This window comes from Mytilus galloprovincialis, chromosome 5, assembly GCF_965363235.1.
Source record: "Mytilus galloprovincialis chromosome 5, xbMytGall1.hap1.1, whole genome shotgun sequence".
Classification (NCBI taxonomy): Eukaryota; Metazoa; Mollusca; class Bivalvia; order Mytilida; family Mytilidae; genus Mytilus; species Mytilus galloprovincialis.
This window is the reverse complement of record NC_134842.1, coordinates 84,165,870-84,189,205: the sequence shown is the minus strand read 5'-3', so window position 1 is coordinate 84,189,205 and position 23,336 is coordinate 84,165,870. Positions and strand designations below refer to the sequence as shown.

Below are 23,336 nucleotides of genomic sequence, written 5' to 3'. Positions count from 1 at the left end.
AAACGATTTTCTCTCTCTTCTTGGAAGTTTTTTTTTTTAAATATATATATAACTTTTATGCTATCAAATGACTAAATGGCCAAGCACTTTATAAAGTAGTTTATACACTCCGCCATTGTGTTATTGTGTATTGGTAATTTTCGTATTCTGGTCATTAATGCCAGACTGGCAGCTTTAATTTTTCTAAAATTGGACAAATTTAAATCATGTAGACCGATATTTACAACCTTTATCCCACATTAATGTAAATGTCATACCTTTTATATCATTATATGCACGTTATAAACTTCCTTGACGTTAAGGGTGTCTTGACATCCCACAGCCTCTGTTGAAACATTAACATATTTTCTATTTGCTTTCTTTATCATCTGATCACTCACTAGCGTAATGCCCTGTTGCAATGTGAATTTTGTGGAAAAATGGTATACATATCCTACAGACGAGCGTAGTATTTAACTTCATCGCCACACGAACTGCGTTTTCTGATAATTTTCTGAATGTCACCACAATGAAGGATTTCATACCAGAAATAGTCGAAATAATTTTGTACCCTTTGGTATTATAAACAATCTAAATGCAAAACAAAAGAATTTCATTATAGTTTCAGGCGAATACCCTTTGCTGACATTAATGCTTTTTGATTTTTCTTTAAAAAGGAAAAATATCTTGTACCCTCCTTCTCACAAAAGTAAACCATTGATTTGGTATAAACAGGTTAGGAACAACCCTTCAATTGGTATTAACCTCTGAATGTAAAGATTATTCCTTTTACTAGAGATAAATTTTAAGTGACAACAAAAAACAATTCTATGAAAACCCATTCTTTGTACAAAAAGGCGCATATCTGAATTATTTGCAGAAACTTGGAACTAAGCATCTGTAAAAAATTATTATTTTTCTTAATGGGAGGGGGTCCAACCTCATAAAAGCAATGATATACTCCTGAGACGCAAATCGGGGTAATTTTGATATATATTGGCCACCAGCTCCCTTCCCAAGATCCTCCAACTGTTGATTCATTAATATTCGTTAGATACCAATTTTTGTGGATTTCGTGGATACAGAGGAACCACGAATTGCTTGAAAGGAATGTATTCAGACTTTGCCAAAACCACGAATTTAAATATCCACGAATATGCAGGTTTTTCTCAATCCATGAAAATTGGTACCCACGAAAATAAATGAATCCAAAGTATGTAAATGTAGAATGATATCAAAAGTGTACTCTGAATGAACTATACAAGATTGTAGGGGTCTTTCAACAATTTCAAAACTTTGTCAGCAGATTGAAAGAAGCAGGATTTTTGTCTTCTTTACTAAGTTCTTTTGTCATCAAATTTACAATGTCATTGTATTTATTCTTTGAATATATCTTATATTTTAGTTTTTCCTCCGGAATTGTCAGTAACATTTAAGCATACGTTTTCTTAAACCCAATAAACATGTGTCTGTGTCATAAAGAGATCAGGACAGAAAACTGTTCACTCAAACGTTCAGGGAATAAGAAGAAAAACAAATGATAATTTGTCTACATTCAATAGAAGGTTTTTGAATAATGAATAATCCCTGAATTCATATTAGGGAATTTGTAAAGTAATTATCAAAATATTCAGAGATTATGTCAAATCACTGGTCATTTTCAGGGATAATATATAATCTCTTTTGATTTAAGTGATTCTACATTATCCCTGAAATATGAGATATGTTACATAATCCATAATCGCAGGGATATATATATATATATCAAAGATCTGTAAATATAAAAAAAAAAGAAGATATTTTAACAGCGAGCGTTTTTTTCTGTAGCAAAACATTTTTTTACGCGATACTTGTGGAGTGCGTATATATATATATATGTATTAAGACGAGTTGTATATACATTATGTACACAGCCATGTATCACTATCATTGATGGCGATCCGATGAATACATCTGTTGTAGAGTTGTCACTGACTCAGACGTACTTATAAATATAATTATTTTCTGTGACTGTATATTACATTAATTTGTAGGATCCTTTACTATAGATCATTTAGCTGATCTATAACAATAACATCTTCATGCCTTATATATCATGTACTGTAGTACGCCGCTAGATTAAAACTGACGAGGAAAGGTAACACACGGCCAGCGAAAGCTCTTTTTTATTGAGAGCCCAGGTGGTCGTTTGGTCTAGCGGGACGGCTGCAGTGCAGGCGATTTGGTGTCACGATATCACAGTAGCATGGGTTCAAATCTCGGCGAGGGAAGAACCAAAAATTTGTGAAAGCAAATTTACAGATCTAACATTGTTGGGTTGATGTTAAGACGAGTTATATATATGTATTATATATATATGGTAATCGAGCCTATTTTGCTTGATGATGTCATAGTAAAAGCGTGTTATTGTAGCCTTGATTGAAAAATTGATTTACCAATAGGGATATATGTAAAAATCGATTTTAGATATACAAAACTTGCAGAATTTTAACCCCCCCTCCCCACCCCCAAACTATTTGATTTAAGTTTTTTATCCTACATCGATCTTTTGATGTCATCCCGTAGCGCTTGCAATTTCGATTATCACTAACATCATATTCTGGTGTACTTATCACATAAACCCAGCACTGCACATCAACCCTTTATTCAATTTGGAAGTGCCGCAAAGTTTGTAGGCAAGATGGCTTCCATGCTTCATTCAAAATGCAAAAGTCATATAGTTTTCATAATTTTCAAAACAAAATGCGTTAAAGCTTAAAAGTATTCATAATAAATCATTTGAAATGTTTACAGGATGATAGTATTTTTCCTCTGTTGGATCAAGTTCAACATTTTCTGATTTTTGCATTTCTTTTTAATACAAACGATGAGTACAAACGACGACAAAACAGACATGTGTGAAATTGATACTTCAATAACCTGTTGAAATTGAGGTCAAACGGAGGTTTGACCATCTTCCTAATGAGCCTTCTTACATTTCGTTTGCAATTTTTTTTTAAATGACATTAAAACATGACATGCGAAATTCCATTTCCTTGTAAAACAGAACTTACTTTAGAAACAATTTAAATAACATGCAGCTATTCATCAACAAATGAACATCATTTTCCCTACTCCTGTTTACTAGTTTTTCAAATAACAACTCTGTAGGGGAACTTACCGCGCCAGGGGAACTAATTACTTCGCCAAAGTTGATTTCAGAAAAAAATATCATACCAGGTAATTCAAATACTACTGTTTTCCTTACAAGGAATGCTATTTTTAATAACCAATGGAAATACAACTTAATACTATGTTAACATCGATTATTTGATTGGTATATCAATTAAAAATTAATGAATATGTAAAACGGATTCATTATGAGCAGTTATTACCATACAACAAATTAAATCCTTATATTGTAAACGGAAAAGATGACATGATATTTACAAGATTGGTTAGGGTCATAATATTATGATACTACATAAAGACGTGTACCAGATAATCTAAATATAGTTCTACGTTAAATACTTCCTGTATGTTTGACATACTTTTAAAATGCTTAATCATTTTCTGTGTCATCTGTTTTTGCAAAAAGTCCAAAGATTAAGTACGAATTGTGTGAGCACAAGAATAGATGTATTTTCAAATGTCAGAAATTTCTAACACTGCAAATATGGTTAGATTTGCTTTGTTTTACACATTTAAGTGGCGATTGTAAACTAATAACGTAAAAAAACATTCTACAATTCCGATTGATTTCGGCAAAGAGTATCGAGTGCTGAAGTGAACCCAATTTTTATGGAACTAAAGCATTCAATTCTTTAAAGATTTATATCAGCTGTCATTGATATTTACTTTAACTAGCTCATCATTTTAAGAAAGTATTGAGAATTTTCTTGAACTCACAAAACTGAAACTAGAAATCTATTTTATCAATACTATAAGTTGGAATGGTTGTTGAATGCATGATTCTTATCTTAAGGAGAATTGTTTTACTTTTTGCAGGTTGACTCTTTAAGCTGACCAAATTCTGCATGGATTGGAAGTATTTAAACCTTTTATTCCAAATTATATTGATTTTGCCGTGTGTTGTCGGCCAAGGTAGGTCTTACATTTACATAATTTTTGCATGTTGCAGGAGTTCTGTTTCCAATTCTTTTTTTTTCAATTATGATGTGATGATTTTCTCTTGAATTGATAAAAAAAAGATAAATGATTTCGACGCAGAAACTATTCCTCGGTGCTCTTATGCTGACATTTCGTTGTATCTATTTTGTCTGATTGCTGTAATCTCCTACCAGAATCAATCCGCAATGCAGGTCGTTGTATCAAATTTAAAGCCTTGAAATATTTACTGAAAATTTGATACACATTTCCAAGAGTATGTGCTTGAATATGGACGATTCTTTTAATGCTAAAAGTAAGAAATCAAATAAGGTTAGATCCTACTTTTGTTAAAGAATTGGTGAAAAAAGGGACGGGGGGGGGGGATTTTTTTTTTATATTACTTTTGCATTTGAAATTAACTGCTCTCTTGGTAATAGTGAAGAAAAGAGTTTGGTTAAGTCGATTATTTGTACAATTGTAAATGATTAGATACGTATTACAAAAATATTGGATGATTATTCCTTTGACACATACGCAAAATTAGAATTACATGCGCAGGGATGCATTAATATATTGGAAGTGGCGTCATTTGCTCAATATAAGCACTTCAATTGTCGCGGCTATTTCATACACATATGAATAAAAAGAAGAGTACTGTGGATTCATTATTATTCGTTGGATACCAATTTTCGTGGCTTTCGTGGGTACATGTGGACCACGAAATTAAATGTTCAACGAATAACAAATTTTCTATAGACTTCTATGCAGACTTCGGAAAAACCACGAAATTAGATATCCACGAACATGCAAGTGTTCCGTAATACACGAAAATTGGCACCCACGACTATAAATGAATCCACAGTATTGTAAATTTGCAATTGTAAATACATTTTGAAAATCATCCGAATATCGAACACAAATATATTTATGTATGTAGCATGTAACCCCAGAGATACAATTATTTAAATTGAAAACAAGATTCCTATTTGTGTAGCTTGTACGTACAAATCGATTTGCAGAAATGAAGTGATTTTTGTTATAGATTCTTTAAACAAACAGTCTTCATGAAATCGATATTTGTTGTTAGTAGGATGTTGCAGCATATCGATATTTATTTCGTCAGAGAAAAGATAAACAAATAGATTGCATGCAAAATAACTGATCGTATTTTGACTATTTTTTGTTCCGCCACTTTTGATTCTAAAATGTCGCATTTATTTAGTAATATCTGATCGCAATTCTTTTCAACCTTGTAGTTTTCCTTTTTAAGTGTTTTCATGCTTATACTGCAGGTTAAAATTGTACAAAAATCGTAAAACAAAAGTTGACAATTTTCATTACTATCTAGGCATGATCTGCTAAAATTGGACCAGGTGATATGGTTACAGGTATAAAGAGTTATTCCCCTTTTTGTGTGTTCGCATTTTGATGAGATGTTGGATATTCACAAAAGTGATTCACCATAAGGATCTTGTCAAAGTTTGACGCAACGTTAATGCAAGCGGGTCGAATACGAGTCTTCTACACTTAGATTTTTTTCTAAAAGTAGACTATAATGTTTGAACCATTCAGCCGAGAATTTCATCGAATTTAAACAATTCTGCAAACATTTATTTAATCGTCGTTGACTTTCGATACATAAATCTCAGATTGATCTTTTGGAAAAAATGTAATAGCTGGTCAATAAAATATTAATGCAGTGGTCCTAAAGCGTGAGGTTATCAGACATACAAAACTTGTTTAAGGTCAATCGAAAACTACCTGTTATAAATCGAAGGTAGTCATATTTAAAATTGTACTTGTTTCAGTCAAAAGTAAACAAAAACAATATGATTTTGACATCAGCATGAAGCCAATCATATGACTTATGGACTTAGAATAAGCAAACAATCAGCCCTATTTCAAACAAAAGTACATAAAAGCCATACGTTTTGGAATCAGTGTAATGTAGTTTATCATAATCAATTATGAGGTCATTTTTCTGCACTGAAAGTAACAAACTATCTCCCGTTTTCAGTAAAAGTATATACAAATCGATGTTGTTTCTTTCAATGACCAGTGAGCCTATTTTTAATTTACCTGGGAGTAACTGATAATTGCTTTCACTTTTGTAACCACTTATTACGGAAAGACTATTTTTCAAGGGGGGGGGGGGGGGTATGGTTTTTGTTCTAAAAAGAATATTCTGATCTTAAATTTGCTTAAAAAAATATTCTAATCAATCAGCTAGCAAATCAATGTATTCTCAATGCAGTTTCCCCCATACCTTATAGTGTTAAAGTTTGAAAAAAAATCTGATTGATCGGGTTGGAAAACGTAATAATTTATTCACTAAGAACAAACCCATACCCCCTGTTTTTTTAAAGTTAAATGGTGTCTCTCTTACTATTCATTGACTTACTATATCAATGCCTTGCTTATATCCACATTTACATTGCTTTACGAATAAAGGTTTGGTCAGTTATTACATCAGTCAATGCTTCATGTTTGTGTATTTGCTGCAAAATAGTCACACACTGTATGTAATTTTATTCAAAATGGAAGTACGTAACAATTTATAAGGAAGAACACATTTTGTTGTCCATTCATTTGATGTGTTTAATCATTTGAATTTGCCATTTGATTAGGTACTTTCCGATTTGAATTTTCCTCGGACTTCAGTATTTTTGTGATTTTACTTTTTTATACACAATACGAGAGTCAAATGCCTTTATTTGAATATATTTTCAAAAAACAGCATTCAATTATACGTTGGATTTCTTAAATTATAAATCATTCGAAGCAATTACAGAAAGGCAGTTGATTTTCCCGCATTAGTTTTAATTTTAACATTCTGATTTAGCAGCCCTTTAAAAATAAAAACCAGGATAAAACTGCTGGTGGACGTTTCGTCTCCGAGGGTATCACCATCCCAGTAGTCAGCACTTCGGTATTGACATGAATATAAACCATGTGGTCATTTTAATAAATTTCCTGTTACAAAACTTTGAATTGTTTGAAAAACTAAGGAATTTCTTATCCCAGGAATAGACTACCTTAGCCGTAATTGATACAACTTTTTGGAATTTTTGGTCCTAAATGCTCTTCAACTATTTTATTCTGAGCGTCAATCAAGAGTCTTATGTAGACGAAACGCGCGTTTGACGTATTAAATTATAATCCTGGTGCCTTTGAAAACTAATTTAATCATTACTTCTTTATCTGTTTTCTAAATTAAAGTCAAAAGCTTGTTTTACCATGTTCTCAGAGAGCCCTCGTTTGTAGTGTTTGCGATTTCTTTTTTTTAACATCGAATGTATTGAATACAAAATTCTATTTGCTTGTCAAACAGAACTTACTTTAGGAATAAATTATACAAAATGCAGTTATTCATAAATAAAGAAAAATTATTTTCTCTGTTCTTAAATAATGATTTTTCGAAAAACAACTCTAAAGAGGAACTTACTTTGTCAAAGCGGAGTGCACCTAAGATATAATACCAGGTAAATTAAATACTACTGTTTTCCTTCCAAGGAATTGCTATTTTTAATAGCCAATGGACAGCCAACTTGATACTCTATTTATAACGATAATTTGATTGATATATCAATTTTAAATAGATAATATGTGTTAGGTTTAATTTTAAACAGTTACTTACATTCAACAAATAAAATCATAACGTTGCAAACACAAAAAGGCAGTATATTTAGAAGATTAATTGGGGTCCTAATATTATGATACTACATAAAAGAAAGTGTGTCAGGTAAGGTTTGAATGTACACCTAAATATAGATATATGTTAAATAACTCCTGTATGTTTGACATACTTTTAAAATGCTTAATCATTTTCTGTCTAATATGTATTTGCGAAAAGTAAAGATCAAGTACGAATTGTGTGCGTTCAAACCTTGAGTGTATTTGAAAATGTCAAAAGTTTCTAATACTACAAACATGGTTAGATTTGCTTGTTTTTATAATGAAATATATCTGTAAGTGGCGATTTTATACTGACTACGTTTAATAAATTATTATTTTTGATGCCGGATTATCACGAACAAGACAACATTATAGTTCAAAAGTCGTCTCTTCGCTTGATAAGGAAAAAAAAAACAAATAAGAAGAAAATATTGAAGGAAATCTCATAAAATCAAAAAGTAGCAAACCGAATACAACTATAAAGTGAATACTCACTTAAAAAATCACCAAAGATACCAGTCGTATAATCGCTTCGCCAGACAACTACTTCGCCGACATTAGACTAGTGGCACTTAAAATCAGTAAAAATAAGTTAGATATCAAATACGAACTTGAAGAACATTGAAGAAAAACAACACAGATTTCTTTTCTACAGTGGATATTTTATGACGTTTCAAATTAATCTACAATTCCGATAGTCTGTGCGTACAATTGCCACAAAGAAAATCAAGTGCTGAAGTAAACACAATATACATGTATATGCAACTAAAGCATTCAGTTCTTTATTGGTTTTTTGTCAACTGACATCGACATTTACGTTAACTAGCTTATCATTTTCAGAAAATATGGTAAAGTTTCTGTAAACACAAAAACGAAACTAGAGACCTGTTTATCAATACTATAAGTTGGAATGGTTATTGAATGCATAATTCTTATCTTATGAAACATTGTTTTACTTTTTGCAGGTTGGCCTTTTAAGCATGTTAAGCTGACCAATTCTGCATGGATTGGAAGTATTTAAACATTGTATTCCTAGTTATATTGAATTTGCCGTGTATTGTTAACCAAGGTAGGTGTACAATTTTTATAAATTAAGCTTGATGAAGGACTTGTTACTGTTTTCAATTTTAATTTCATTTATGATGTGTTGCTTTTCTCTTGAATTGATAAAAATATACAATACAGACACATAAACTATCCACCCATTCTCTTATGTCGATATATCTAGTAGTGTCTTTTTTGTCTATTATTACATCTGTTTTTGGAAGTAACTGGTTTGTTGATATAAATAAAGAAAAAGTTTGATTAGGTCGATTCTTTGTACAATTAAAAATGACAAAATACGTATGATCAAAAGATAGGATGATTATTTTTTTGACACATACTAATGTATTAAAAAAATCGAAGTATATGCGCTGAGAGGATTTACATATCGAATGTGTCTTCATTCTCTCGATACATGCACATATTAAATAGTCGCGGCTATTACTTGCAAATATGAATAAATATAGGAGTATGGCAAATATGCAATTTTAAAAACATTTTAAAATGCATCTGAATATTGAACACAATGATATATGAAGCATTTTTCTCCCAGAGATACAATCCTTTAAAACTACAAATCAGATCATATTTGTATAGCACGTATTTAAAACCGCACGGAAAATCGATTTTGCAGAAATGTAGTAACTTTTTCATAGATTTTTTAAAACCAACAGTCTTCTTGAAAGGGAAAGTTGTCATTAGCCTATTATTGTAGCATATAGATAATCATTGTATAAGATTAAAGAATAAATTAACAAACAGATTACACTCAAGATTATTGTATTTTGATTACTTTTTTCTTCCGCGACTTTCGTTTCTTCGTAACATCTCATTTAGATTTCTGGTATTTGATATTGCACATTTATTGCAATTTTGCAACTAAAATCTTTTTAACCGAACAGTTTTCCTTTTGCTGTTTTTTTAATGTTATTACTGCTAGTAAAAACCCTTTAAAAAAGTCGACAGTTTTCGTTACTTGCTCATGCTAATCAGTTGGACCAGGCGATGCGGTTACAGCTAAATAGAGTTATTCCCCTTTTTGTGTTCGCTTTTTTCAGTATTTCGGATCATTCACAAAACTGATTCATTATAAGGATCTTGTCAACAATTTGTCGCAACATTAATGTCACTGGGTCGAAAACGACTTTTCTAACTTAATTTTAAAAATAGAGCAAAATGTTCGGGACAACTATTTAATCGTTGACTTAAATATATGAATAATCTTTTGGTAATAGCTTTAACACGTTAAAGCAGTAGTCCTCTGCGTTCGGCTGACCGACATACGACCTCTTTAAAGGTCAATTGGAATTGACCTGCTGTAAATCGATGATAGCCATATTTGTTCTTGTTTCATCCAAAATTACCTCAAAACAATATATTTTTTAAATTAACATAGATTATCTAGTCCTGCGATATATGAAGTTGTATTTTGAAACAATTTCAATTATTTAAAATAAAAGTACACAAAAGGGATACATATTTTTGGATTCATTTCGATACCATTCACCAACAGACATTAAAAAAAATTCTATTTATACCGGAAGTAAATCATATCTCTCTTTTACAGTAGAAATATTTGGAAACTTTTATTTTTCACATGACCAATAAGATTTTTTTTATATATACTCGGTAGTGACTGATTATTGCATTTACTTGTTAAACCACTGTTTAAAAAAAATATGGTTTTTTTTTTGTCTTTATTCAAGTTCTGTATAATTTGAATGATCAATAAGTGTGCATGAAAAGATAAAAACAAAAAACTTTTTTTTTCTGAACAAATGGCTTTTATGTTTTTAACATATTTATTTTTTTAATTGTTATCTCTTAAATCTTGGATTTATGATTTTAACTATTTTGTTCCACTATTGCAGTCACCAAACTTTTAATTATTTAACGAGGCAATATCATTTATATAGCAAATGACGACGTTAGGGCCAATGCTAGCTTCTTTTCGGTTACCTAAGAAACTTATATTCGAAGTCTCCTTCTTGTGGATAGATTAACAAGTCAAAAGGAAGACAACTACAGTATTTTTCAATGCAGATTCTTTATGTGGAAAACAAATTCTTTACACGTAGCAAATATGTAATCAATAAAAATATCTAATAGACTTTTTGTTTTAATCAGATTGGTGTTAAAAAAGTAAAATTTTCCTTCCTGAAACAAAAAAAGTATAGGAAGAATTAAGACTAACCTCCAATGAATATTATAAAACGGGAAGTCCATGAGGCTGACAAAATCAAACTTTAGACTTTATCGTCAAATGGAACGAATTGATAATAATTGTCATACTCCTGACTCAGAACAGACATTCAAAGAATATTTGAATCCCAATGGATTATGTCAATAATATTCAAGATAATTAAAGGAAGAACACTTAGCGCGTGATCCAGCACATCTTTTTTTTCTCTAGTACCCACATCTGATTCATACAACCTCTGGAGAATGTAGTTTAATAGTGATTTTTAGCACCATCTTTGATTCCTCATTTCTTTATGTTAGTTGTTTGAAAGAGGTTTAGTAGAGTAGTGGTCTGTTGTGAAATTTTGGTATCAAGTATATTGAAGGAATCTTCATTTCTATATTTTGGTTGCAATCAAACAGAAAAGTAGAACTAATATTGATCGTAAATTCATTTTGCAAATGTCATAGGAATAAACTTTGAATTTTCAATACATAATTCAATTATCCAACAGTTTATGTGATGTTATTTCCTCATGAATTCGTTTTGCAAAAAACAATCGTCATTCTCATGTGCTCCTCTTCTTAATAGCTTAAACCTTTATTATTTCAGGCCGACTCTATATAGGAACTTTTTAGGAAGAATGAAAGAAGTTAGCAGTATCCTTTAACTTCCCTTTCCGCTATATAGATCATGGTTTTTCATCATAAAATATTTCAAATTTGGTTACTATGTTGAATGAATCTATCCCTTCGAACTTTGAGAGAAATGATTCAATAGATACATTATGAGATACACTTAAGTCTGTCTCAATTCTTGACTTACATCTAGAATCGACATTGAGGGACGGTTGAAAACAAAACAAAATCTACGTAAGGGGTTATTTCATCCTCCTTATTTTGAACTTCAATTTCAAGATGCATAGTCTAGCAGAGCCTGCATACTGAGTATATATCTCCCAGATTGTAAGATGTCATTGCTTGTATTTTCTATCATGATTTCCTTAATAGAGGTTGATGCTCACTAAGAAGTGGCTGCCAAGAGTTCTAAAAAGAAAACTTGAATCATTACTTCGATAGTTTTAAGGACGCCAACTGTTAAAAACTATTTTTCCCAAGGTGAACTATAATGCCGTCCGTTTTTCCCAAATGTGACCTACCGAATAAAACTTATTTCCAGATTTGTGCATGCAATTCAACAATTTCTACATGTGGAGCAAGATCTGATAACCCTTACACAGCACCTGAGATAACTCCCATTTTTTGCTGTCATTCGTGTTGTCCAGTCTTTAGTTTTCTGTGTTGTGTTTTGTGTAGTATTCCTGATTGTCTCTTGTTCTTTTCTTTTTTAACCATGGAGTTGTCAGTTTATTTTTGTCTGATAAGTTTGATTGTTCTGTTTGGTATCTTTCGCCTTTCTTTAAAACTGAATAATTGGTTGATTGGTTGGTGTGTAGCCCCACTTTCAGCATTATTGGTAAACCAATTTAATGGAGGAAACCCAGATATAATCATCGACTTTCGGTAGGAAAACTTAAAATAAATAGGGCAATTCAGATTATAGTCGAGCGCACCTGAAAAGTGCGGGATTCAAAGTCACCACCTCAGCATTAAAATGCGAATGAAGTACAGTTACAAAGGTTTGAAGTTAATTCAATGACTATATCACCTTTAAATATGACTTCTTTTTGGACTTATAAGTGTATATTGGTGTCTTATATATTTGTCTTGTACTTAGTCATATTTGGTTGAGACAAATTGTGGTTGAACATGACAATATTATTCCATCTCTGGTTTCATTTATAAAGGAAACTTCAAAATATTTTATAAAAGAATACGAAATTCTTTTACTTATCAAAATATTATGTTTTACTTAATAACTGTTTTTTCTGATTTCAGTGTATTGGAATGTGTCTTCTGTGCCAGCAATGTTCGGACAAAATACTGTTCTAACGTGTCATTTAGAATACATATTGACCAATCCTAAAGATTGTCCTGTACGTCAGTGGTCTGGTGGTCCTGAACATAAGGGACTTGTGTACAACGGATATTCATCAAATAACAACAAATACGAAGAAGATATATATTTCGGGTCTTTCGATTTTTCCTTAATCATTAAAAATTTAACAGCATCTGACATTAATGTAAATTACTCTTGTTCCTGCGGATTTCAATCCTCTACAAGAAATCTGTCATTAAACGAGAATTGGTTTCATTGTAAGTACATAAACTACATTACTTAATCATCAATTCTTCAGTTTATGTGGATATTTTTTTATTTATCTGTTTCATTCGCAATTTGTACCATCAACACCGGATATGAATACCACCAAAACAGTGGTCAAAAAATGTGAAGTCAGTCTTGGTCAATTTTGTGTTTTTATCATTATATTCTATTTTTTGCTGCCAAGTGAAATAATAAACTGATTGCTAATAATAATAGCTTATCTTCTATAGGGCATTAATGATCTTCATTGGCTTTCTCTCTCTTCAAATCGTCAAATCGGATATGGTGCTACATGCTCATAGAAGTATGCGACGAATTCAAACTTGCTAAAAATACATTTTTCTATTTTGACGATCGTACATCAAAGTTACATCATATTTTAGATTCAACGACTCTGTATTTCGAAATAAACTGTTGTTCTCAAAGAAAAATACATGTTAATAATGTGGATAAACTGCACGGCGAAATGTTTTGACTGTATGTGGGATTAAACAACTTTTTTATTTGGTGGTGCTGCTACACGGTGATTATGTCTATTTCGATGTTTAAGTGTATTTCAAGCGACACCACTTTTGCATGCTTGAATCAGAGCCAATTGTACAATCAAAATTTTTATAGTAAAAATATAGAAATATATCAAATCTTGAATAATTTTATCAATTTGATGAAGTAAACGGCTGGATAAGAAATATTGTTTGAGTAAAAACACAAATGTCTTTAATTTCAGATCCACCAACAGGAATTAATGTTAAGTTTTCTTTTGAAAATGATTTGCTACTAGTTTTTCTTGACTTACAGAAGGTATATCCTGTGCCAAATTGTTCCTTGTATTTTGGAGTAAGTACATTGGTGTTGTGGTATATGACTGTTCTGGGTTTGTTGTTTGAATAACATAGGTATGTAATTATCATGAAAATTTCTAGACAGAAAAATAGAAAGGGAGATATGGTATGATTGTCAATATGACAACAATCCATCAAGACTAACGAACATATTGGGGAATACTACCGTATAGCCTTCATCAGAGAGACAACGATATTGTATTCATTTATTATATATTCTTAGTCATCTAGGTAGTGCATACGTATAAAAGAAAATAAATGCCAAACATTTTTGCTTGTCTTCAGTCGAGCCCGACAATAACATTGATCCCGATAACAAACAAAAAGTGGGTACTTCAATAACCAAAGTGAATTGAACACGGTTGAATTTTGTTGCCGACTACTTTATAGAATACCCCGTCAAGAGTGTAATGAAAGCGTGGCATTAATAACTGCCTTATTTTAATACTATGTGGAACATGTTATTTTATAATATAAAACTAAATGAAAAGGTATACCAAAATCGTAAGGTGTATGCATGTATATTGTAATTTTATTTTCCGTGAACTGTAAATTTCAGTACGTTCTTACGCTGAACTATTATACATAGCTGTTAAGCGACCACATGATGACTGCACCCGGTGCAAGATTTCACTCGCTGTTTTGAAAAGCTATTGGTGGCAAACTTCTTTTTTCTGCTCTTTGGTCGGGTTGTTGTCATAATATAATAAAAACATATACATAAAAAGCCTCTGCCCCGTGTTAAAGACCGTACCTTGACCTACAATGGTTTATCTTTTATAAATTGTGACTTGGACGGAGAGTTGTCTCATTGGCACTCATACCACATCTTACTAAATCTATAAAAAAAATAAACAATGGTTCGCTTAAGATTTAATACATAGACAAATCGAACATACGATTCTTAAAAAAACAATAATGATCTACTTTTCTTTACAGTCAATTTTCAAATTCTCCAGTATTAAAATACCATATGTCACTGTCTTCACGGGAAATGTTGTTGCTGAATTGAAATGGCATTTCATATTGATATTTTGAAAACATTACACGTTGCATCTTAGTATACTGTTTTATTGTTTGTAATTGAAGTTTTTAAAATTTAAAATGAATTTCAACAAATGACGGTTAATATAATTAGAAGCAGGTGTGGCCTTTTTTTTATTTTTATCTGTTCTTATTCCGACATATTATCAATTTTCGTTTTAACGTATGACCTGTTTTAAGGTCATATGAAACGAGTGGCTGGTGAAAAATAATGTTTATCCAATTCTGGAACCAATGCATGTATATATCATAGTCTTCTGTGCACGATTTTTTTCATTTTTTTACGTTTCGATATCGTATAATTGTCAATTGTATTACCGATTGTCACCTTATAGTAAAGAATCAACAAAAAGCATGGATATAGAGCACGTGTTTAACATATACAATCAGATAATTGCTTATTTTATTGACATATTCGTGCGTTTTGCAATCACCGGATTTTTATGAGACTGGTCTTGCTAAGGTCACTTGCATATACGGAAAACATGTCGACGAAAATGAAATAAACTCTCTGAATGTGGACAAATTAAAGAGTTGTCTTCAGAAATAAGTATATGTAAAGAAGTGTTATAATGAAAACTATTGATTTAGTTATAAAAATCATATACATCTTTATCTTTTTTTTTTAATTTGAGGTTTAATTTGACTTTAAGTCTGTAAATAAATACCGTTAATGAAGCCTTTTTATCATTGAATAATTTAGTCTGACAATAGTATACTTTTCTGACACTTCACTATTTTCATATCAACAGTTTATGAAATACTATTTCCATAGGTAAACTAATATAATAAATGAATTTCCTTTACAGAATAGTCTCACCTTAAAAATAGTTCCTGTAACGTACAAGGCAAATGGGTTTGTGTATAGCGTTACGTATAATGCATCATACAGATTGTTAGAAAAAGACTGCAACAAGCAGCCAGAGCTAGAGTGTAAATTTGAACATGTAGCCGAACCAGTTACATTTCAAGGAAACGAAACGTATGAATGTTCAGGTATGTATGTGTTCTATATATTTACATCTTTTGGATGATGATTATAGAAACATTTTTTAAAAATCCCAATGTCGGTTGCATAAAACAATAATGTACTCTGATTACTAGTATGAACATTTGGATGTTTCTATGACAGCAGAAAGACGCTATTTAGATAGGGTGATGTGTCAAAGCATGTTCCAGTAGTTTAAATTATCGGAAGTAGAACAAAGTTGATCACTTTCATGCTGCAGGTCACTTAAAGAGTTCTTCTATTCAGATGTTCTTTTTAAACATGTGACGAAATAAGTAAATGCATTCAACGTATTCATGAACTCAGTAAAAAGACACATTTGACTGTCTTCTTCTTCTTCTTCTTCTTCTTCTTCTTCTTCTTCTTCTTCTTCTTCTTCTTCTTCTTCTAAACGTATTTTATTCCGATTATGGAACACCTTCTCATTCTCATTGGAATTATTTCCAGATGAGTTGTTATAAAAAAAAAAAGTTTCACACGTTTTGCGAGTCGACACTGTTAAGCTGCTAACCAAATATTAAATCATTTTGATCATAAATACTTCATCAATGTGTCATAAAAAGATTAGATTCGGGCAGTATGGACCCGATATAGTGATAAAAATTTTCGAAACGAAGATTTGATACATAAGAAAAATGTGACGACAATGTGAATTCGATGAAAGAACAGACAAGATCAATGCAAAAAAAATATCATGTTATCCTTCACTCCATAATTGACTCATTATCCCGGTTGTAAAGAAGTATTACAACAAAGGCAGACAGTTCAAAGCACCTTTATAAAACAGTTATAAGTCATAAAAATCGTAGAAATTGATTTGTGGGTACAACACATCATATTTTAAAACGTTCTTTTCGCAGCAATAATGCAGTCTTGTCAATATTGATAACATTTCAAATTTTAACCTGCATACTTGATAATTACTAGCGCAATTTGTTTAACATGTTTAAGTTAGTAGATATAAAGTATGAGTAGGAAGAAATCAGACATTGAATATTTTCACTCGTTGGACTAATTTAATCATATCATTAGATACAATCCTAGGCTTCAATGAGACCATATCCACCTTAGACCAATCGATTAGGATACGAAAACCCATAGGGTTGTGTTCGACCTCCAACAATGAGCAAAACCCATACCGTGTAATAATCGTTAGACGACCCAGCATATCAAATGTAAACATTTTCAAAATCAAATGCCTAATTTAAGCTATAACATCTAAAGAAAAACAACAAATTTACACAACAACCAACGACTATCACTAATTAAAATCTGAAACTTAAAACAGTCACATAAATAACAGAATATGTCTGTTTTCAATTGTAGGAGAACAATGGACAAATTAATCCTCGAAATGAGAAGAATTACTACGTTCTCTTTAGAACAAAATATTGTACAATGATCATGTTCTTTAACTGAGCGGACACGTCTTCCTATTGTAATTAGTTTTCATCTCTGCCCATATTTTATCTTTAAATTTTTTAAATGAATACAATTAAAACAGACCCGTTGTCATTGTTTTTCTCTACTTTCCCTTTTTGTCAAGCAGCCAATAATGTTAATGTTGGCAGATTGAGATGTCCCCATAAATAAGGTCACCTGTAGTATACCGCTGTTTAACATTCATAAATCGAAAAAACAAATCCGGGTTACAAACTAGAACTGAGGGAAACATATCAAATATAATAGTACTAGACTTATTCCTAAAGACTCGCCTTTATCTCCATGACACATACCAAAGAAAAAAAACTGGATAAGCATAGGTCTGTTTTATGTTCTATGTTCTAGGTTTCGTAAGTGTATTAGAAACAACGGTATATTATTGGATTCTTCCAAGTACTCCGTGAAAAATCTTTCCCAATTATATTATTGCGAAACTACCTATTCTAACGATGGCGTGAATCAGATGTGGATGCTCAAAAAAACATTAGATCTTTAAGAGTACATACATTCTAATTATTTGAGCATTAGTATTAAGATTTATTACTTTTCTTGATCTACTCTTGACACTAGAATTCCCAATTCCAAACTAAAAGACAAATTAAAAGAGTTGGCCCTACTTTGTTTCAATAAAAAAAAATGGCCAACGTAGATCCTCATATCTTGACTTACATCTATAATTTGACAACAAAACTTTACGACATAAGAGATTATTTCAGCTTTCTATGGCAAGTTATGAACTTTCCATTTCTATGTAGCAACATTCCAGCAGCACCTGCAAACGGAATATATATATACAGTCCTTGGATGGTGTAAACTTCCCACTAACACCATACACCATTACACCATTCACCATACACCATTACACCGTTACACCATTCACCATACACCATTACACCATACACCCTGTACCGTTACACCATGCACGTTACACCTTTGCACCATACACCATACACATCATAATGCAATTTAATTTCAAATAAAGCGTGCGACTACAAAATTATTTATTTATTTTTAAAAACGAATTTTGATCACAATATTGTAAATTAATGTATAAAATAAAAAATCAGTTCTAATCAATATTTTGCATAGTTTTATATGTCGTACACCATTCATTCACACCATTCCCGATCGCATGTTACACCATTACACCATTCCCCTTATACCATACACCATAGCACCATACACCTTCTACCATTGCACCATATGCCATACACCATACACCATACACATTTTTTCGGGAAGTTTACACCATCCAAGGGCTGTAATGGCCCAGGAAACCACAGGCTTTTGTATTCGTGACAAATATCAAAGGTGACTTACCATTGTTAGTTAGTCTCATTATGCCCCCGTCCAATTGATATATTCAAATTTGTTTGATTACTAACCGTATTATTTATGTGTTAATATTTGTGTTTTAATTTCAAAATTTAAAATAATTTCTTACGGCAGATTTATAGTAAAGTGTTATTCCCTCACAATATGGTAGACATTAAGTGTACAATCAAATAAGAAGAATACTATAATTGTGGTTCTTCACCTTTTATACATTAATATCACGCACAGATATGCATTTTAGTTGCTTCGTCTTCAGATATATTATTGCCTCAAAAAATCTTTAAAATTATTATTTTTATTTTTTATTTAATGTTGTTTATACAAATAAGATGTGATTGCAAATGAAACAACTTTCCAACAGAGTCCAAAACTTCCCCTAACCTTGGAAATAGGTGTAAACGTACAAGATAAGAACAAACTATGAACATCAGTTTAATAGGTCATAACAAATCAGATATTAAGCCCAAGCCCCACTAGAACACGATCGCACAACGCTCACTGCGATCTAAAATAAGTTCGTGGTGAGGTCACGGTATGAGCGGCATGAAAATGTAAATTCTCGTTGATTTCACAATGCTACTATGTCCTCATTACGCTTCTTAAACGATCCTGCTACGATCATACCACGTTCTGAATGCGCTTATTCTACGACCTCACTACGCTTGTAAAGATCTTTCTACGCTCTTCACGTTCCCACTAAGATCATACCACGAGTTATCCGAATGAAACACGATCTTACCACGCTTCTACTGCGATTATAGCACGTTCTTGCCACGATTACACTACGTTCATGCCGCGATCTTAGGGACGACATCAAAAGATCAATGTAGGATAAAAAAAAACTTAAATCAAATAGTTTTCGGGGGAGGGGGGGGGGGGTGTTCAACTGCTGCAAGTTTCGTTTATTCGACATTGATTTTTACATATATCCATATTGGTCCATCATTTTTTTAAGTTAACTAAGTTAAGAGGGGTGGGATGGGTTTTGTGTTTTATTTTGTTGTTGTTGTTTGGTTTTTTTTTTTTTTTTTGGGGGGGGGGGGGGGTTCAGTGAAACAAAAACTATGGAATTAAGTTTTGGATCTTTCATTGAACTTTTGATGTCGTCGTCTACTACGTTATCAGCAATAACGTCAACACCGTGTTCCATATCAATGTAGTTCCATTCCTTCTTTTTCTGATTATTACATAGATGTTTCAGAAACAATACAGTCGTGTCATCGAAATCTTCTAGAACCTGACGATATTTTAGTGAACGATAGCAGAGATGACACAGATGTGTCAATAAATATAGGAAGAATTGGTATGAATACCAATGAGACAACTCTCCTTCAAGTTACAATTTACAAAATTAAACCATTATAGGCCAAGGTACGGCCTTCGACACAGAGCATTGGCTCACACCGAACAGCAAATTATAAAGGGCCTAAAACATTACTAGTGTAAACCCTTCAAACAGGAAAACCAACGGTCTAATCTTATAAAAATGAGAAGCCGTTAGAGCAAATGGATATTTACATACAAACCAACAAAATCCAGGAAACTTTTTTTTATATAATTTATGTGAAAATGACACAGAGAATGATGGTCGTAGTATGAACGTAGTCAGGTCGTGAGAAGAGCGTGATGAGGACGGCAAGTGCGTGCTAGAATCGTACTATGGTCGTGAACAGCGTGGTATAGTCATAGTGAAAGCGTAGTTAGGTCGCGGTGAGAATGTGAGGGTCGTATTGGAAGCTTAGTTGGGACGCGCTGAGAACGTGATAGTCGTAATGAGGTCGTTATAACGTCGCTGTCAGATCGTAGCGCAGTCTCTCCGAATAGAATCACGCTCTCGCTATGATGGTATAGCGACCTTTGTGATCTGACTACGACCTTAGGCGCTCTCACTCCTCAATGCTCTTCAACTTCGTACTCTATTTGGCTTTTTTATTTTTTTGGATTTCGATCGTCACTGATGAGTCCTTTGTAGACGAAACGCGCGTCTGGCGTATATACGAAAACTTTGTCCTGATATCTATGATGAGTTTATCTACTACGACCTAATTTCGCCACGACCGCACCACGATTGTTTTGAACAACAATAACAACAACAACAAATATCTCATTTGCCAATCACGGCGCTTAAATTGAGCAGAATAATTACAATATGATTTTCAAACATAATGTTAATTAAATTAAAAATAGGTTAAACAAAGTATATAATATGATGAACATGTTTAAAGTTGGCCACACTCATCACGATCTTGAAGACTTCACCGTGACCGTTGTACGAGCTTACTGCGATCTACACGATCGTACTACGATCATCAGTTTTAGCATTTTTCACAGATCATATACGTAGTGCGATCATGGCCTAGTGAGACTGCGGTATTAGAGCAACTAAAAATATGGTACTTTGTAAACACAACAATATATTCTTAAATTTTTATTTCATGATTTCAAATTTTTTTTTTTTTAGTTTATGAGAGTATACCACTATTTCTTAATAATGCAACAAGAATACATGTTCCAAATAAAGACTCACAAACCACCAAATTTCCAACATTGACAGTTGCACTGATTGCTGCAGCTTTGATGCTTCTATCGATTTTCATTATTATTATAGGTAAGTTCCAAATATTTTTATAAGTGTGTGGTGTTTGTATGCAGTGGTCGTACAATAGTCAGAAAATCTAAGTACTAAAACAGCAAATAGAAATGCGGAATATGTCAGGGAGTCACAAACCGGAAGAAAGAGTAAAATAACACAACCGAAGGCCACAAATGTGTCGTCAACTACCTACATCTATTTACACAAAAATCAACATGCCTTTAATTGCATATTAGTCTAAGAGCATACTGGAGAAGGGTTCAATCGGGATAGCGTATGGGAAAATGAAAAAGAGTCAACAGAAAAATATATATTGGTTGGTGACAGTTGGTGTCTTGCAACAGTTTTGTAGATTATATTCCGATTCCTTATATTTGGGAGTATAAATATTGTAGTTTTGTGTTTTATATATGTAAAACTTTATGTCAACGCGATTTTCACAAATATAAGAAGCAATTGATTCAGAAAAGTAATTCAAGTGGTAGAATTCGCAATATAGGGTGTTGCCAAACTGTTCTAAAAATATCTGTGCTTCTTTACTTGTAGCTTGGAAATACACACGGTACAAACGTAAAAGGTCCATTAAAAAAGAAGCAAAGCATTCAAAGGAAAAGAAACAATTCATTGAACTTCAATAAATAGATATAGTATTGTGTGTATTCAATAAATTGATATTGAACAAATTTTGATACTATATCTGAGTTTGAATTTTACTTGAAAACATTTTTGTTCGCTTTTAAATTGGAGATTCCGTATATTGTCAAGTTATTGGGATTCCAATGTGGACTATCTGTGCACCACTTGTTGCGGACCTGTTTTGTATTGTTATTAGTTACAATTTATGACTAAAATAAGCAAAGACCTATCGAAACAATATTTGATACATAAATGTTTACAATTCTTTTAGATATTTGGATGATATATTGGCTCTCACTAATGACGACTTCGAATTCAGATTGTATACTAAAGAAATTTATCCTGTTGAACTTACTTTAAATAATGCTAATACTAACAATGACCACTGCCCTTTCCTCGATCTTCATATCTATATCATTAACGGGCAGCTTAATACAAAATTCGTGTATGTAACAACGTTTTAGAATTTGGCGAGAGAAATTTATGTATTACCGAAAAATTATTACACAAGAGTTTCGATACCACAAACTAGTCAAAACATTTAATAAATTTTATCATCGGTATAAGGACATCATTCGTAAATATAACTCAACACGCAGACATCTTGTACTATCAGGTATTTAACATCCAATCTTTTATGATAATATTCTTCACAAAGCACAGAAATGTCAGTATTCACCTCGAAAGCTAACAAAACCTTTAAACAGACTTATTAAGAAGGGATATAGTTACGATACTGTTGTCAGGTCATTACATTAAAGATTGCATATTTTGGTTTTAATATTAATTAACTTATAGGACTGTTTTGAACTTTTGATCCTCAGTGCTGTACAACTTTGTACTTGTTTTGCCTTTCGAACTTTTATATGGGCGTCGCTGGTAAGTCTTGTGTGGACGGTGCATTTCTGGCGTATTGAATTTTAAACCTGATGCCTTTTTTAGCTACTATTCATGTGTGTCTTTGTCTAATATGTTCTTCTATTTATTTGCATTGTATTCCTGTAATATTATGTTGTCATTTTAATGTTATATTTAACATTGCCATTAAAGTGCGAGGTTTGGCATACCACAAAACCAGGTTCAACCCACCATTTTTTCTTTAAAAATGTCCTGTACCGAGTCAGGAATATGGCCATTGGTATATTATAGTTCGTTTCTCTGTGTGTTACATTTTAACGTTGTGTTTCCGTTGTGTCATTTGTTTTCTCTTGTGTTTGAGTGTGAATGCACTTTACTATA

The 23,336-nt window shown here is 32.1% G+C and overlaps 1 protein-coding gene across 1 annotated transcript; it reads left to right on the top strand.

Moving 5' to 3' along the window:
• Window positions 1-3,953: 3,953 nt before the first annotated feature.
• On the top strand, window positions 3,954-22,364 carry LOC143074781 (uncharacterized). The gene is made up of 7 exons (XM_076250059.1): window positions 3,954-4,062; window positions 8,709-8,812; window positions 12,868-13,185; window positions 13,923-14,032; window positions 15,891-16,077; window positions 21,330-21,476; window positions 22,008-22,364. The coding sequence occupies exons 2-7, from the start codon at window positions 8,746-8,748 to the stop codon at window positions 22,097-22,099; spliced, it is 921 nt and encodes a 306-aa protein (XP_076106174.1). The 5' UTR covers window positions 3,954-4,062; window positions 8,709-8,745; the 3' UTR covers window positions 22,100-22,364.
• The last annotated feature ends 972 nt before the right edge of the window (window positions 22,365-23,336 follow it).

Coding starts and splice junctions, on each gene's coding strand:
- LOC143074781 (XM_076250059.1), top strand. CDS start 8,746: ATGGATTGGAAGTATTTAAACATTGTATTCCTAGTTATATTGAATTTG. Junction 13,186..13,922: donor AAACGAGAATTGGTTTCATT/GTAAGTACATAA, acceptor CTTTAATTTCAG/ATCCACCAACAGGAATTAAT. Junction 14,033..15,890: donor ATTGTTCCTTGTATTTTGGA/GTAAGTACATTG, acceptor TTTCCTTTACAG/AATAGTCTCACCTTAAAAAT.